A 16,085-nucleotide genomic window follows, 5' to 3' on the forward strand; every position below is an offset into this window, starting at 1 on the left:
AAAAAAAAAAAAATCATAAGAGCAAGGCTACACATGCTCGGAAATGAATGAATGCAAAAACAATTCACATGACATCACTTCTGTTCTGAAGTTGAATTCTGTCATACGAGAATTTATGAGACGAGCATGCAACAAAATAAAAAAAAAAAAGACAAAAATTCATCTGATAATCTGATAATGTGTACAAGGCTTTAGACCAGTGTGGTAGTCGGGCAACCAGCATTCAGCATGAGAACCAAACATTTCCCTTGCATTCTAAACTCGCTTGTTCTTGTATTTACCTCTTCCATAGGGATAACTTGAGCATAGCCACCTCCTGCTGCTCCACCTATGAATAAACACAAAAATTATAAAAGTAGAATACTATAATAAATGAAAAATACAAATCAAAATCAAAAAAAGATACACTTTTACTAGGAGTCATAGGGGTGAGTTTACTAAACAGAAATAGGCTGTGCAGTTTCACTCATATTCCCAAGAGTTTAGCAAATAATGTAAAACAAAGTGAGTCGTTGCCTCCTTTACTAAACTCCGGGGAAAATTAGTGCAACTGCAAAACACACTCTGGGGTGGATTTACCGAAACTGGAGAGTGTAATATCTTGTGTACAGTAGCTGTGCATGGTAGCCAGATTCTAATTTCAGCTTGTAAAATAAGCTTTCCCAAAAAAAAAAACTGGAAGCCGATTGGTTTCTATGCAGAGCTGCACCTGATTTTGCAATCCCCAGTTTCAGAAAATCAACCCAATTTGCCTTTAATCCACCACAGAGAATGCCATGACAGACACTACAAATTGTTCTCAACTACTGCTCTATCAACTCACCATCAATAAACCAAGTATACTTCAAAACAATGTCAAGCTATAATTTACACCCTTGCTGAGCTTTTCTAAGAATAAATTATAAGAATTGACTTTCATGAAAATATTATAGTGATAAAAAAAAAAAATCTAGTAGCACACAGAAAAAAGTGCACCTCCGATAAAAAATAAAACCCTGGGTAGGATTCAAAGTATTCAAGGCCAGGAGATACACAACATTTTTAAAAAGTACTTTAGTTTGAGAAAGCATGGGATTACAGACAATGGTGTGCTGTCTACCACATGAAATCTGAGAACAAACTGATTTTTTTTTGGTTGAGGCAGACTCCTAGAAGAGATCCTGTATGGATCGTTGCCAATACAGCCAAGGTTAGAGGATCTACATGTGGATGGATGCAAGGCTTGGAAGCAACTGAGGTAAAATATTTGCTTTTGGATAATTCTGTCAAGTCAGCTAGGGGGAAACTGAATGGTAGGGTCCTGATTCAACTGCCAACTAAGACTACTGGGCAGTTCTTACACAACCAAGTAAACGAAACAGATCGGTCCATAGGTGGAGGCTCTACTATAGGAAGGACTGTTATTTGGGCCTAATTGAGGAGGCATTTACATTTAAGTGTACTACATGATTACCCAGAAATACCATTTATTTATTGAGAAACTTATTTTTTAGTATTCCAGCACCTATTATTCCAAACTTACCTTTAACTCCAAAAGTGGGCCCTTGAGAAGGTTGCCTCAAGCATGCAAAAGAATTGATATCTTTTTGTGCGGTGAGAGCTTGTACCAGCCCAATGGTAACTGTGCTTTTTCCTTCCCCGAGAGGAGTAGGCGTTATGCTAAAATTGTGAAAAAGAAGAAGAATTTGTCAAAATGACTTTAAGACACTCGCAGTGGGATGGTTCTACTTACAAAATAAAATGAAGAAAAGGTCATAGCTGCAACGTGAATGAATGAGGCTGCTGTAAGCTGTACCTGGTCAGACAGCACACATGGCTTACATTTAAACCATTCAGCGTGATACACAAGAATCATCAACTATTATTCTGGCAAGAAATCTAAAAGGTTGAAGTGAATTTTGATAGGGGTTTACACAACCACAGAGCCAAAATCTGAAAAGCTATCTATCAAATTATCCACAGCGGGGCTGCCATAGCTGCTGTTCCGGTGCTTTTGGGTGTTTCCTGTGCATCCCTGACTGTGCAAAAGAGTAAAATCACACCATCAGAACAGCAATACAATTCTGGGCATGTAAAAAGCAAATGCAACTTTACATATACAAGACAATAAATGTATGCAAATCCAAAACTAAGACACTCAATTATGTGAATGAGAACTAGCCACATGACTAACACCTAAAGTGATTGTAAAGTTTCATTGTAAACAAACATGTAAGTCCCCGTTCACACTGGGGCGACCTGTGAGGCGACCTGGTCGCCTCACAGGTCGCCTTCCATAGAGAAGCTGCGGACCCGTTCTAATAGGAGCTACACAAGTCGCTCCGACTTAGAAAAAGGGTCCGGAGCTTCTTTGGGGCAGCCCGGAGCGACCGTCATAGACTTCAATGTTATGAAGTCCGTGCCAGCCACTCCGAGGTCACGGCGCGCTGCTCGCACCGCGACCTCGGAGGTCGCCCCGGGAAGTCGGATCGCCCCAGTGTGAACGGGGCCTTATACTTACCTGCCTTGTGAGTGTTTTGCACAGAGCAGCCTGGATCCTCCTCTTATCAGGCCCCTCCCTCCTGTAGAGTGCCCCCACAGCAAGCAGCTTGCTATAAGGGCACCCAAGCCGAGATGCAGCTCCCTGTGTTCATTTAGACATGGAGCTGCCATTCGGCCCCACCCCTTCTCTCTTCTAATTAGCGGCCTTGGAAAGCTGTGGGAGCCAATGGTGCTGTGTGTCTCAGCCAATCAGGAGTGAGTCCCGGATGGCGAAGGGACTCATGGACATTGCTGGATAGAGATCAGGCTCAGGTATTAGGGGGTGATGGGGAAGCTGCTGCACAAAGACTTTATCTTAATGCATAAAATTAAGGTAAAAAAACCTTCCGCCTTCACAACTCCTTTAACCAACTAGTATGTATAGGAATCTATGCTTCCAAAGAAACCAGACAGAAGGGTGAAGCTGCACACAGCACTCATTCAAAAGGAAGATCTGCACATGTCCCCCAGTCATTTAAATGTGAGGAACAGCTTACATCAAAAATGGTGTATGTATGAAAATGAAGGATAAGAAAATGTGTGTTTTAAGGATGTTCTCTGTATACCACTTTGGACAAATGACATTATATAAAATAAAAAATCCATAATTTTGTTACAAAAATACTATAAATGTATACAAATCAAAAGGAACAACTTTATATTGATCAACCATAAGTAAAATTATTAAGGCAAAATTCAGAAGCGAGTCAAGTATGGTCTTCCTATGAGTTTTGCAGTCACAGCCGCTTCCTCGGGGTTAGCATTTTCTTCATCTGACAAAACCTAATATCGACAATTTATATTGGATGGGTTAGTCAGGCCTGACTGGGCTATGGGGAGGCTGATTAAAAAGACCCAAGGCAGAGGGCTTCCAATGTGCATAGAGCACCACAGAACAAGAATGGGGGTAGAAAATATCCACGACCAACTGTGGTTCTAAAGAGCTGGAACCATGGTAATAACAGCTGCCTTGGGTTTTGGATCCTTGGGAGGAAAGAGGCTCAGTGGACATGCAGCAGACACTGCTGTGTATCATTTGATGTTGTATTGGACATAAGATTGGGAACTATTGAGACAGCCATACATTTCTCTTTAGCCACTTAATCTTTGCACCATCAAAAAGATGAAATTCGCACTATAGACATTACATTTTGAATAAAGGGTGGGTATAACCTTTGTCAGATTTTTTGGCATTGGTGTGCCATTAGAGAGATTTTCCTTTACTTTCCCGTTTCAAATATAGAAGAGGAAGTGAGAGGAAATCCCCCCAAAGTAAATTACTAGAACTAGTGTCCCCACTGGAAGATTTCCCCTCTATTACTCTTCTGGAGACAACCCAAAATTTGAGATTTTCTTTTGCTTTCAATGATATTGGTAAACAATCACATTGTTGGTGAACTAGATGGACCAGTGTCTTTATTTAAACTTACAATCTGTGGAAGGAAGCTCCACGACCTTACCTTTCTAACAGAACCCATTACACAGTTTAGGGTTACATCACTTCCCATTGAGTGGCCACGTGTCTTCTTAAGATATCTGAGAGTGAATAATTTACTCCCTATGCTAGAAATCACCATTTAAATTCTTGTATATTGCGATCATATCTCCCTTTAAATTCTTTCTCCCTGGAGAGGAGACTTAAAGCGGTTGTAAACCCTAAAACAAAAAAAAAAAAAAACCTGCAAGATAAAAAAGGCATAATGAGCTAGTATGCATCGCATACTAGCCCATTATGTGTAACTTACCTTAGAACGAAGCCCCGACACGGACCCCCGGACATCGCTGCGGGTGCTGCCATGATCCCTCGCCGTCTCTTCCGGGTTCGGCGGCTCCGGCGCGGTGATTGGCCAGAAGAGACGGCTCCGGCGCGATGATTGGCCGGAGCCGCAATGACGTTACTCCCGCGCATGCGCGCGAGTGATTTTTCCGGCAAGCTCCCGGCAAGTTAATTGAAGGTCCCCCCGGACCTTCAGAGCGCATACGCCGCTCGCGCGAGCAGCTGCATGCACTGTAAATATCTCCTAAACCGTGCCGGTTTAGGAGATATTATTTGTACCTGCAGGTAAGCGTTATTATAGGCTTACCTGTAGGTTAAAGTGCCAAAAAGCGGGATACTACCGCTTTAATGTTTGTAGCCATTCGTCACAATGGAGGTCTTCCAGCCCCCTTATTAGCTTTCTTGCCCTTCTCTTGACTCGTTCAAGATCCAGCGCATCTTTCCTGAGGACTGGTGACCAGAATTTTCTGACCCGGCAGAGTTATAATTTTAACTTATGAGTAAATACCCTTTTTAATGCATGCTAATAGTCTGCAAGCTTTGCTCGCTACGGCTTGGCATTGCATGCTGTTGCTGAGCCTGTCATCTACTAGGACTTCCTGATCCTTTTACATCCTCTAATGCCCCAGAGGTTCTCCCCAAAGTAACTTGCATTCATATTTTTAGCGCCCAAGTGCATTACTTTTGTTTTTCATTATTAATGCTCATTTACCACAGTGGCCCATATAACCTGCTGTAAAAAGTTATTTCCCCGCTTTGTTTTGTATAGTCAGCAAACTAGATTAAACCATTTATTCCAACCTCTACAGTGCATCCGGAAAGTATTCACATTGCTTCACTTTTTCCATATTTTGTTATGTTACAGCCCTATACCAAAGTGGATTAAAATCAACAAAATGTGGAAAAATGTGAAAAAGTGAAGCGCTGTGAACCTTGTTGAATCTATGCCACCAAGAATTAAGGCCGCTCTGAAGGCAAAAGGGGGTCCAACCTGGTACTAGCAATGTGTACCTAGTAAAGTGGCCAGTGAGTTTATATCCTGGCCGCTTTTTGAATATTGGTACTGGGTTGGCTTTTCTGGCAATTAGCCGGTACCAGTCCAGTCAGTAAGCAGTCCTTAAAATTAAAGTCTTTACAGTAAAGAACAAACATGTTCCCATTATCCGCTCTGTGCAATAGTTTTTTGTACAGAGTGGCTCCGAACCTCCTCTTTTGGTGTCTGACCGCAATCCTGGCTCCTCTTCTCAGAGTGCCCCCATAGCAACCGGATTGCTATGGGGGCACTTGTGAGGACTCGATCCAGAGTCTCGTGAGAGAAGAGAAAGTGCGTAGAAGAGCTGTTTCAGATGAGCATAGTGCTGGACCAAGAACAGGCTGAGGTAATAGTTTAAGGGGTGGGCTAGAATGAACAGCTTTAGAAAGTTTTTTTTACTTTAATGGAGAGAATGCATTAAGGTAAAAATTACTTGGCAGGGTCAAAGTAGTTTTCCAACAAAAGAATACAGGTTCCAAGGTGTGAAAGAAATGTCAGAATTGTACCCGCTCCCACTTGTACCCGCTCCCACTTCTGCTCTAACCACCTAGGTCAATGATGGCGAACCTTAGCAACCCCAGATGTTTTCGAACTACATTTCCCATGATGCTCATGCACTCTGCAATGTAGTTGAGCATCATGGGAAATATAGTTCCAAAACATCTGGGGTGCCAAGGTTCTCCATCACTGACCTAGGTGATCAGAGTGGAAGTTCCCCCTGCAACGAGCGTGACCCCTAAATACTCAGTGGGAAGCTGGCTGTGAAGCCACAAAGTCACAGCAAGCTTCCTTAAACATGTAGGTGCAGGTGACCCAAAGTCTAGCGAAGAACCAATCTGGGTAAGATGGCACAGGATCCTTGGACAAGTAGGCGTCCTTTTAGAGTCAGCAGCTACAGCATTTGTAACTTAATTTTTTTGTTAAGACTGAAGATGGTATAGTGGTTGTTCCCATTAGCCAGTCATGGGAGTTGTCTAACCAGGTTTCTGATACTCCCACAAAGTCAAAATCCTCATGTATCAGCTGTTCCAGATTTTCCATTTTCCATTTTATTAGCCAAACTTCAATCATTTGTTAACCTGCCTTTTTACTTTTTTTTTTACTAGCACATATGTTCTTTGTTTGTGCTTAGGCTTCAAAAGATTTCTGTCATCCTATGGGCAATGGCCTTAGGTACTCTAGTTACACTACCAACATGACTACAGTAGCATCCTTTGACCCTTGCTCGCTGCCAGCTATAGCTTCCTCTTATCCCTCCCCCCAGAACCTAGTTTAAAAGTTCCTCCAAACGTATGCCCATTTAATGCCCAAATAGAGCTGCACCCTACCCATTTATGTGCAGTCCATCCCTGCTATATAGCCAGTACCCGGCAGAAGAGCCTAGTTCTCCATTTGCCTGAAACCATGCTTCCTGCACCAGCTCCTTAGCCACTTATGTTCCCTAGGCTCCTGCTGCTTTGTTTGGATTGAGGTACAGGCAGCGTTTGAGAATACTGCCTTGGAGGTTTTCTTTATTATACAGGATTTATATGGCGCCAACAGTTTGCGCTCACCTTACAAAATAAAGAGACAGTACAGTTACAATAAAATACCAGAGGGATAAGAGGGTCCTGCTAATCCCTCAGGAAATAGAGATTAGCTGATGGAAGAATTAAAAATGTTATTTGTTAGGGGAGGCAGGATAGGTTTCACTAAAGAGATGAACTTTCAGGGATCGTCTAGAAGTGGCCAGAGTAGGAGATAACCAGACAGACTGGGGTACAGAGTCCCAAAGGATGGAAGAGGCTCTGGAAAAGTCCTGGAAACAAGCATTGGAGGAGGAGATGAGAGCTAAAGAGTAGGAGGTCTTGGGAGGAGCAAAGAGGACAGTTTGGGTGACAAATTGATAAGATTGGTGATGTACCTTGGGGCGGTTGTGAATGGCTTTGTAGGTGATTTTAAATTTAACTGGGCAACTCAAGCCAGTGGAGGGATTGGCAGAGGGATATGGCACACACTGAGCGGTTAGTAAAGAGTCTGGAGGCAGCATTTATGCTAGGCTTAAGGGGGGGTGTTAGCCTGCATAGAGTTCGGTCCAAGAGTAGGGAGTTTCAATAGTCAAGGTGAGTGACAAGGGAATAAGTCGCTTGGTGGCTTCATTGATAAAAAGGGGCACATTTTAGAGATAGTACGGAGGGGAAGTCTACAATCTTTTGACAGGGATTGGATTTTGGGCTGAAAGGAGAGGTCAGAGTCTAGGATTACACCTAATACCCTGCCATAAGGGGTGTGACTGATAGTTGTATTATTGATCTTTAATGACAAGTCACAGAGGAGGACATAGGCGGGGGGTGGGGGGGTTATATTACAAGCAAAGTTTTACAAAGATTTATTTTGAAGAAGTGATGATATATCAATGTTGATACGTTAGTCCAGTTAGTATGGTAGTAATTATTATTTTTTAATTGAAAAAACAAGTTTATTTGTGGTTTGAGAAGAAAACCAGGTACAAAAAACGCATAAACATGATTTGCTTAAGCAGGTACACAATAAGCAACACATAAAATAAATGAATACATGCACTATGCATTATGAGAGGAAATGAGACATAGCAACACATCCGTTCCAAAGAAAACAAAAAAGGTGGCATGGCACAAAGTAGAACATCTCGTACATGCCCACAAAAGACAGGGGGTGTAGGCCTATAACCAAGCCAAAGTTACACCATGGCATCCGGCCCCCGAAAGGCCAAAGGTACAGGTCAACAGAAGGCCTAGGCATTACACATCCATGTATTCTCCAACCACTGACTCCATATTTTGTCAAAACTTATTTGGGCACCCTCTATGTTTGTATAGCAATCTTTTGTACCTAAGGGTAGAATTAACCTCAGCGATCCAGTCCTGAAGAGTGGGAGTAGGAACTCGCATCCACATTCTGGCTATGATTTTACGGGCGCTAAAAAGGGTCTCATGAAGGAAGGTAATGAAGAATTTGTCAATGTCATCGTCGGGTAAAAGACCTAATACACAGGGTAGAACGTCCAGCTGTAAGGGGGAGCCCTTGTGGTCGTGCAGAAATATGAGGACTTGTGCCCAGTATGACTGAATGTCCGGGCAAGACCAGATGAGATGTATGAATGTACCCGATTGTAAAGGGCATCGGGGACAGCAGGAGAGTATGCTAGTAATTCTACAAGAATTGATAGATTTGTGCATCATCCTCAGAGATGGTACTGGAAGCCACTTGAGGTGATCAAGTGACCAAGAAAGTGAAGATGAGAAAAGAAGGGGTCCAAGAACCGAGCCTTGGGGAACCCTTACAGAAAGAGGAAGTGGAGAGGAGACCGTTGTAGGCAAAGCTGGACGAGCACTGCGATAGATAGAAGGATAACAAGGAAAGAGCAGAATTTTGGAGGCCAAGGGAGTGGAATTCATTAAAGGAGGGGCGGGTAGTCAATATCAAAAGGCAATGGAAAGCTCTATTAGTTGGAGTAGAGCGTAGTGGCGGTTGGTAATATAGCACCCAAGTCCCTGAAATCATTTAGGATGCTCCAGCTTCCTCTAATTTTCTTCATTATTACCAACATGTACCATGACAGCCGAGTCCTCCTCAGCACCACCTTACAATCTGTCCATCCAATCTGAGATGCCAAACTTGGTAAAGAATATACTGTTCAGCGATCACGGTCTTCCAGATTACTCCATCTATACTTTTAATAGAGTCCCCTGCCCCCAGAATCGGTCTAATTTTTTTTATGTAACCTCTGACCCATCCTCACTGGAGGAGGAGTTCTTCACGGTAGCTAGGAAAGTCAATTTGCTCCAGCAAGATCAGTCCTAGACTGATACCTCAAACATCACACAACCAGGCATATTTATTGGGATATATCAGCTCAGGACGGGCCTCTAACACTCTTCCCTCTACCCAGTCTACTTTCACCGAAGTACCCTCCTCTGATGCCTCCATATCACCACACACCTCTATGCTGGCCCCTGCCAGTATATGACAGGTGGGCTCTCCAGGTTGACGAGGCTGCAGTGTTGCCTGCCGATTCCCTAGACTCAGAGTCTTAGTTTCAAAGGAGACAACTTCCTTACATTTTGCACAGCAGTATTCACCCAGAAACAGTTGCTCGAGGGAGGTATACATGGTGCAAGATGAGTAGCATCACCATTCTTAACCAACTCACACTAACTTAAGAGGGATAATCCAGGAAAATTGAGGATTTTCTATAATTTATTCTTAATCTTGCTTCCTAAAACTTTATTGTATTCTGAGCACTAGTTTTTTTTTTCCTTAACTGTTAAGGATCTCTTGCTCACTAGCTGCACAGCCCATGGCATCCTCTTTTTGCTTCACAAGGCCCCTGGTTTCCTCTCCTCCTGCTACCGCTCACTGATTGCATGGCCCCCTGTTCTCTTCCTGCTTGTGCTCACTGATCATACAGCCACTGGCACCCTCTCCTCCTGCTCCTACTCACTGATCACATGGCCTCCAGTATTCTTTCCTCCTGCTCACCAAATGCACGGCCCTTTGTGTCCTTAGGACAAAGAGGGTGTAAATTACCCTAACGGGGGCACAGACCGCAAGTAAAACCTCACGGGTGTTTCAATCCCCCTTCATTTTATCAAAGACTACAAAAAAAAAAAAAAAAAAAAAAAACAAACAACCACCTTTGCCTTTAGTTATACTGCAAGCAGATGAAGGCAACTTATTTATTTATATGGCAGGGATGCTGGTAGGTTACTTTTATCTATGCCATTTTTCAAACTGGTAAGCAAAAGCTGGTTGAAATTGCTAGAAAATTTTGAGAGTATGGCCAGCAACTGTGCTCAAGAATGTTGAAGTTTTTCCAAACTCCAAAGTGCCTCATCCTCCCAGGCAGCACCCCCTATGGACAGACATTCATTACATTTCATTAAAAACAGATTGTAATATACTCTGTATATACATGAACCAAAGAAAAACCATCTCCAGTCCTCGTTCACATAGGAAGGACCTCGTTCACACCTAGGAAGGAGTAGCTTTTGAACACCAAGTGGACAAAAAGGCATAGGTGGGAGCTTTTGTCAACAAAACAGGGTTTGGTCATCGGTCACAATGGGCAAGAAATGCCTCCGATAGGGAAAGTAGTTGCATCAGTTATAGTAGTTCACATTTCCAGCCACATGAGTTAGGGAAGAGTGAAGTAAGTAGCTGTAGAAAGGTTGTCTAGCTGTGCCGCCCACACATTAATGCTGTTGTGGGCTTAGCCCCTGATAAAGTGCCAAGCTAGTGCTCACTATTTTTTTTAACTAGCAGAGATGTAGGGTGGGGGTGGCTTTTTTCCATGACGCTGCAATGACTCTACATGCATAAAGGTTCAGTAGGCCCAGTAATGTCACTTCATTTGTGGAAGGGGCTAAATCTTCCACTAAGCAAAGCAGGCAGGTCTAAGGAGACACTGAGAATTATACCCTCTCCTGCCAGAAGATGGAAATTTTAGGGCAAGTCCAAAACATATGGCGAAAAATTTCCATCCACCAGTACACAATGCCAGCATACAGGTGAAACAGTGGGGTTCACTTGTTGAGTCTGAGGTATAAAGCCACACTATAAAAAAGCTTAAATTGTAATAGCTTGTCTCTCACAGACAGTAGTTGGCTAGAGGGCACATCTCAAATCTCCACCCAATCCCGCTATCACATCTTTTAAATCTGATATCAAGTTCACTCAATTTTAGCATATTATTCTAAGATTAAACGCTGTATTACAATGTTGAAGCTTGTGATTTCTATTTCAGGGCTTTAAAAAAAAGTATTTACCACAAACATCTAGCTCCCAAAAGGAGTAAATAGAACGAGCATTGTAGCACTGTATGTATGCTCTGAGGTGCCACTTTACACAAACCTAGCATTCTGACTGAAAGCATAGACAACCAGAACAACAACATAAGGCTGCACTGTAACATCTACTGCTAAAATAATAATTATTTTTAGTTTATGCCCTAGATGAACTAGTTCTTATCCAGGATGTACATCCTCTAGCCAGGGCTTAATTTATGCTTTTTGCTCCCTCGGCCAGCTACCGCAATTAAATCATTTTCTAACAAAGAAAAAGAATTAAACATTAGCACAGAATAAAAGTGAACTTTAAAATGTATCTTGGGCATAAAACTAATATTTTGCTATTCAATGAAAACATTCAAAACATTAATATAAAGTATACACTATAATGAAAATACTACGACTATATCATGTCAGACTATACAAAATCCCAGATTGTCAAGCAAGAATTTATAGCAGTTAAGTCATTTAACCCTGCAAAGAAAAAGGCCAGAATGGACCAACTGAGTATTCTTACCCTGCAACTAAGACATAGTTTCCATCTGGTTGCTCTTTTAATCTTTCCAGAACAGACAGGCGTACTTTGGCTTTGGTGCGGCCATACATTTCAAGTTCATCCGAAATCAATCCTATCTCTTTGGCAAGCACATCAATAGCTTTTGGACTCTGGCTTCGAGAAATCTCGATATCACTGTAAGAATGAAAATGAACAGATCCATCAGTTTAGGTGGCCAGCACTATAGAATATAACCCTTATGAGAGCTGAAGTGGCAATGTAAAAACATGCGTGTCCTTTCCGGTGTTTACCCATGTAGTGCCTAAATGAAAATTCTATGAATCTACATAGAAGAATAAAGCTGCTCACTGCTGAAGCTACTGAGAACATGATTCCACATGATACAGCTGTTGAAGGAGCTCTAAGCTAAAAATACAGATAACAGCGGAAAAAAAACTCAAATGAAATTTAGCAGGTTTAGAGAACATCTAGGAAATGTTACATGTGCTAAAGTAGTACTAATAATCTTTTGTTTTGAAAAATGCAAATACAACCCCTATTCCAAAAAAGTTCGGACCCTAAAATCTACAAAAACATAGAATGCAAGGATTTGCAAATCTCAAACCCATATTTTATTTACAATAGAAAACATAGCAAATGCTTAAAACTGAGATGTACCTTTAAAACAAAAAAAAACAAAAAAAAAAAAAAAAAAAGGTAGGACAGTAACAAAAAGTAAGCGGTACAAACAAGGAAGAGCTGGAAGAATTTTCTTTAGCCAATTACTTTATTTGGCAACAGGTTAGTATCATGATTGGGAATAAAGAGAGCATCTTAAAGAGCCAGTGTCTCAGAAAAAAATACAAGAGGATATTTAGAAACAATATATACTAATAATATGTATCACCCTAAACTATGTTCCTGTGTGAACTATATTAAAGAAAGAAAAAAGCAAAAAAACAAAAAGATTCACGAAAAAAAAAAAGATCTAATTGAGTGAAAAGGAGTATGAAAAATGTTTCACTAATTTCACTCAATTATATCTTTTTTTTGCAAATCTTTTGTTTTTTTGCCTTTTCTTTTACTATAGTCCGCACAGGAACATAGTTTAGGGTGATGCAAATTATTATATATTGTGTTTCTAAACATTTTTATTGTTTTATTTATTGCATTCATTGTCACCCATTTGTATTACTGCTGGTCACTGCATTCACAATTATTTCCCTGGTAATACTACAATCCCACCGTTGGGGGGCTTTATATTGGGTTTTTAAATGCCCATCCATTTATTGTACTATTGGCCACCCATTTGTATTATTGCTGTCCATCTCATTTACAATTGTGTTCCCTAGAATTACCACAATTTTACCACTAGGTGGTGTTCATAATGCCTATAAAATAGGGAGAGTTCTTTCCCCCTCATTAGCTTGAAAAAGGAGCGCGCATTATTCCTTTCATCTACTGTACATACTCCGAAACGCATCGCGGACCTGTGACGTCAGAGGAGCGAGGCTGCCTTCCATCGTACGTCTCAGCCCTCGCTCCCAGCTGGGGGTTTCACCGCACTCCATCACCGGCTGGATTCAGCGGGAACCGAGAGGAAGACCCTGAGACAGCACGGGCATCACTGCCCCTACTCCTCCAGACGTCCTTTTTGGGCATCACATCACCCTACATGCTTCCGCTCACAAATTTCATTGTGGAGTTTTACATTTATTTTAATAAAATTTAATTGTATAGTCTACACTCAGAGGTGCCTTTTTACTTGTTTATCATTATATTTTATAGTCCTGTTGGTTTGGTAAAAGGCGTGTGCTGGAGGGTGTTGGTGGTGGCGATTTTTCCTTGTCTCCGATTGCACTGTACTTTTCAATGAAGATTTGATACATCACTGTAATGGGCTTTTGTAAACTATTTTTGCACAATTGTTTTGCACTGAATTCAGCATTACTTGTCACTCTATACTCCTACGTTGTTGTATTGATCCAATTTAGTGCATTTTAGCACACCTTAGCGCTGCTTTTCTATGTATTAACTGTTCAGGAGCTTAGTGATGCCCTGGTCCAGATCTGGGAGAAAATCTATCAGGACACATCCGTCCTGATTAGGAGCATGCTCCGACATGGTCAGGAATGTATAGAAGCACATGGGGGCCATACTACCGAGTACCATTTTCAGTTGCTGCAATGAAATTTCAGCAAAATGGACTAGCCTGCTGCATAATTTTTTTACTTTGATTTTCGGGGGTCTTTGAATTTAGCCCTCTATAGGTTGATCATTTTAATTTCCATCAACCCTGTTCTATCTTACCTGGAAGATTCTTAACACACAGATCTGTTATTTGGACTGTCTGTCTACAAGGACTGTGTAGTTCTCTTAATACATCTATTGCAAGCGCTACACCTATTTTGTTTTTAATTTCTAAGTGGATCTGTTTTTCTAATTCATGGATCAAGTGTTGGCAGCTCATTCATTTTATTTTGAATTGCAAACCTAAAATTGTTGAAGTGCGCAGCATATCCCACGTTTCCATCAAACAATGTGGCATGATTTAGTTCCTTACACATTACCCTGTCCATATTGGATATATATCCGTATAGATATCCATCATATCTTTCCCCATTGAGATCGGATAGGTTTGCAAAGTGTTCCTTTAGTTTTTTGAGCAGTGTACTCATCTGCTCTGTACAATAGAGTTGCACAGCACGTCTCTGATCCTCCTTTTCTTGGTGCTCTTAGCTCCTCTTCTAGATGTGCCACCATAGGAAGCAGCTTCCCATTGTTGGCACACCTTCGGGGTCAATCACAAGCCACGCTTGCCTGCGTCCATAGGAATAGACAGTGCAGCTCGGCCTGCCCCCTGGAGACAGAATTTGACTGACAGCAGCAGGAGGCCTCAAAGCCTGTGAGAGTCGGGGAAGCAACTACAGACAGGCACAGTGCTGGATCGAGTGAGGGAATGCATTAAGGTAAAAAAACACTAATTGCAGCATGCAAAATATAACAGATGTATCATGCATTCCAGCCAGCTAATTTAATGAAAGGTTACGCAGGTGCACAGATGTACTACAAGTTATTTTATTACAAGTAATCAAAGCTGTATATTTTAATCATTTAGGTGGATGCCTATAAAAGCCTTTATACACAAAGGCTCTTTGTTAAAATGATCATATATGGATAGATCTGTATTACATATATAGGGAGTTGCATAAACACCCTTTGAGGAGGAATAAAAAACCAGACATGGTTTCAATACTTCCCCCCCCATTGTATACAAGACCAGAAAAATAAAGTTTTTGCTTTAGATACACTACATTTTTTTCCAGAAAAGTTTTAGGCAAAAAAGGAGGCAAACAAATACCTGGGTACAGGAGAAAGAGGTTGTAGCTTTAAGCAACGAAGGTTCCACTTCTTATACTTCTGAGTATCAAGCCATCTTCTACTACTTTGTGCCAAATTCTGTTAAAAAGAGAAAGAATGTACACATCAGTAATTCATGGGATTTAAAATGATACCAGGATTTTCTTAAAGCAATAGACTGACCTCCATCCTAAGGGCTGCCGTCAGTGGTCCTACAGCTTGGCCAGCTAACCCATCACTACTCTGGTCAGAACCTGAAGAATCAAAATCATACTAATGCATTATCAAAAACATAAAACAAAAAAAAACAAAAAAAAAAAAAAAGAAAAACTATTCTGATCAGTTAAATCTCAAAGTTGCTGGAATCCTGCTGTGAATTTTCTATTGCTGTAATGGTTTCTAGCAGAGATGCATATCCACAAACTGAGTTTTGGATTACCCACCTGTACTGTATGAAGAAACCCATGTATTGTTACAGTCAGGACAGCCAATAAGGGGGTACAGCCGGGCCTTCTGTATCAGCACTGAGTGGCTACCTGTCAACTTTCAGTTGCTGCAGAGGGAGCCATACAGGGCGATAGTTTCCAGTAATTGCTGCCCCTCCCGCACTGATCTCCCCCACCTGTGCAAAATCTGATTCTTTGTGCTGCCCTGAGAGCCCCCGTTTCCTGCAGTACTGCTGGCTTCCCTCCTCTCCCTCCCATCAGCTTTCAGCTGCTGCAGGAGGGAACTATAGGGGATCAATTACAATAATTGCCCCCTCCCCCACTGCACTGGGGACAATATGTAATTTTCTGAACAAACACTGATTGATACTGATCACTCACTGTGTTCATTCATAACTAAAGCATAGCAAACTGTTTACTATGATTCCATTTCTGAATGAGCAGGAGTCTCTGTACTGTACAGAGAACATCCTGTTCATTCATCTGCAGTGCAGCTGACGATGCAAAGAAAGGATTGGAGGATCAATGTAAAAAATTTAAACCAAAAAAAGTAAAAAAAAAAAAAAAAATTAAGCGTTCATTCATAAAAGTTGTCTGGCACATACAGTGTGATTGAGCCGTTTGTTCGTGTGGCTGCAGCTACCTG

The 16,085-nt window shown here is 41.5% G+C and overlaps 1 protein-coding gene across 2 annotated transcripts in view; it reads right to left on the reverse strand.

The window, feature by feature from the left end:
- The window catches only part of MTHFD1L (methylenetetrahydrofolate dehydrogenase (NADP+ dependent) 1 like), a 562,387-nt gene that overhangs the window by 456,648 nt on the left and 89,654 nt on the right, over positions 1 to 16,085 (reverse strand). For both annotated transcript variants that reach the window (XM_082251220.1, XM_082251219.1), the window contains exons 9-13: positions 15,177 to 15,247; positions 14,995 to 15,092; positions 11,655 to 11,828; positions 1,523 to 1,659; positions 282 to 328 (exon numbers count right to left, since the gene is read on the reverse strand). In XM_082251220.1, the coding sequence (XP_082107346.1) occupies positions 282 to 328; positions 1,523 to 1,659; positions 11,655 to 11,828; positions 14,995 to 15,092; positions 15,177 to 15,247 (527 nt within the window). The remainder of the gene's footprint in view (positions 1 to 281; positions 329 to 1,522; positions 1,660 to 11,654; positions 11,829 to 14,994; positions 15,093 to 15,176; positions 15,248 to 16,085) is intronic.

The sequence above is a fragment of the Pelophylax lessonae genome (assembly GCF_965119305.1).
Source record: "Pelophylax lessonae genome assembly, chromosome: 3".
Classification (NCBI taxonomy): Eukaryota; Metazoa; Chordata; class Amphibia; order Anura; family Ranidae; genus Pelophylax; species Pelophylax lessonae.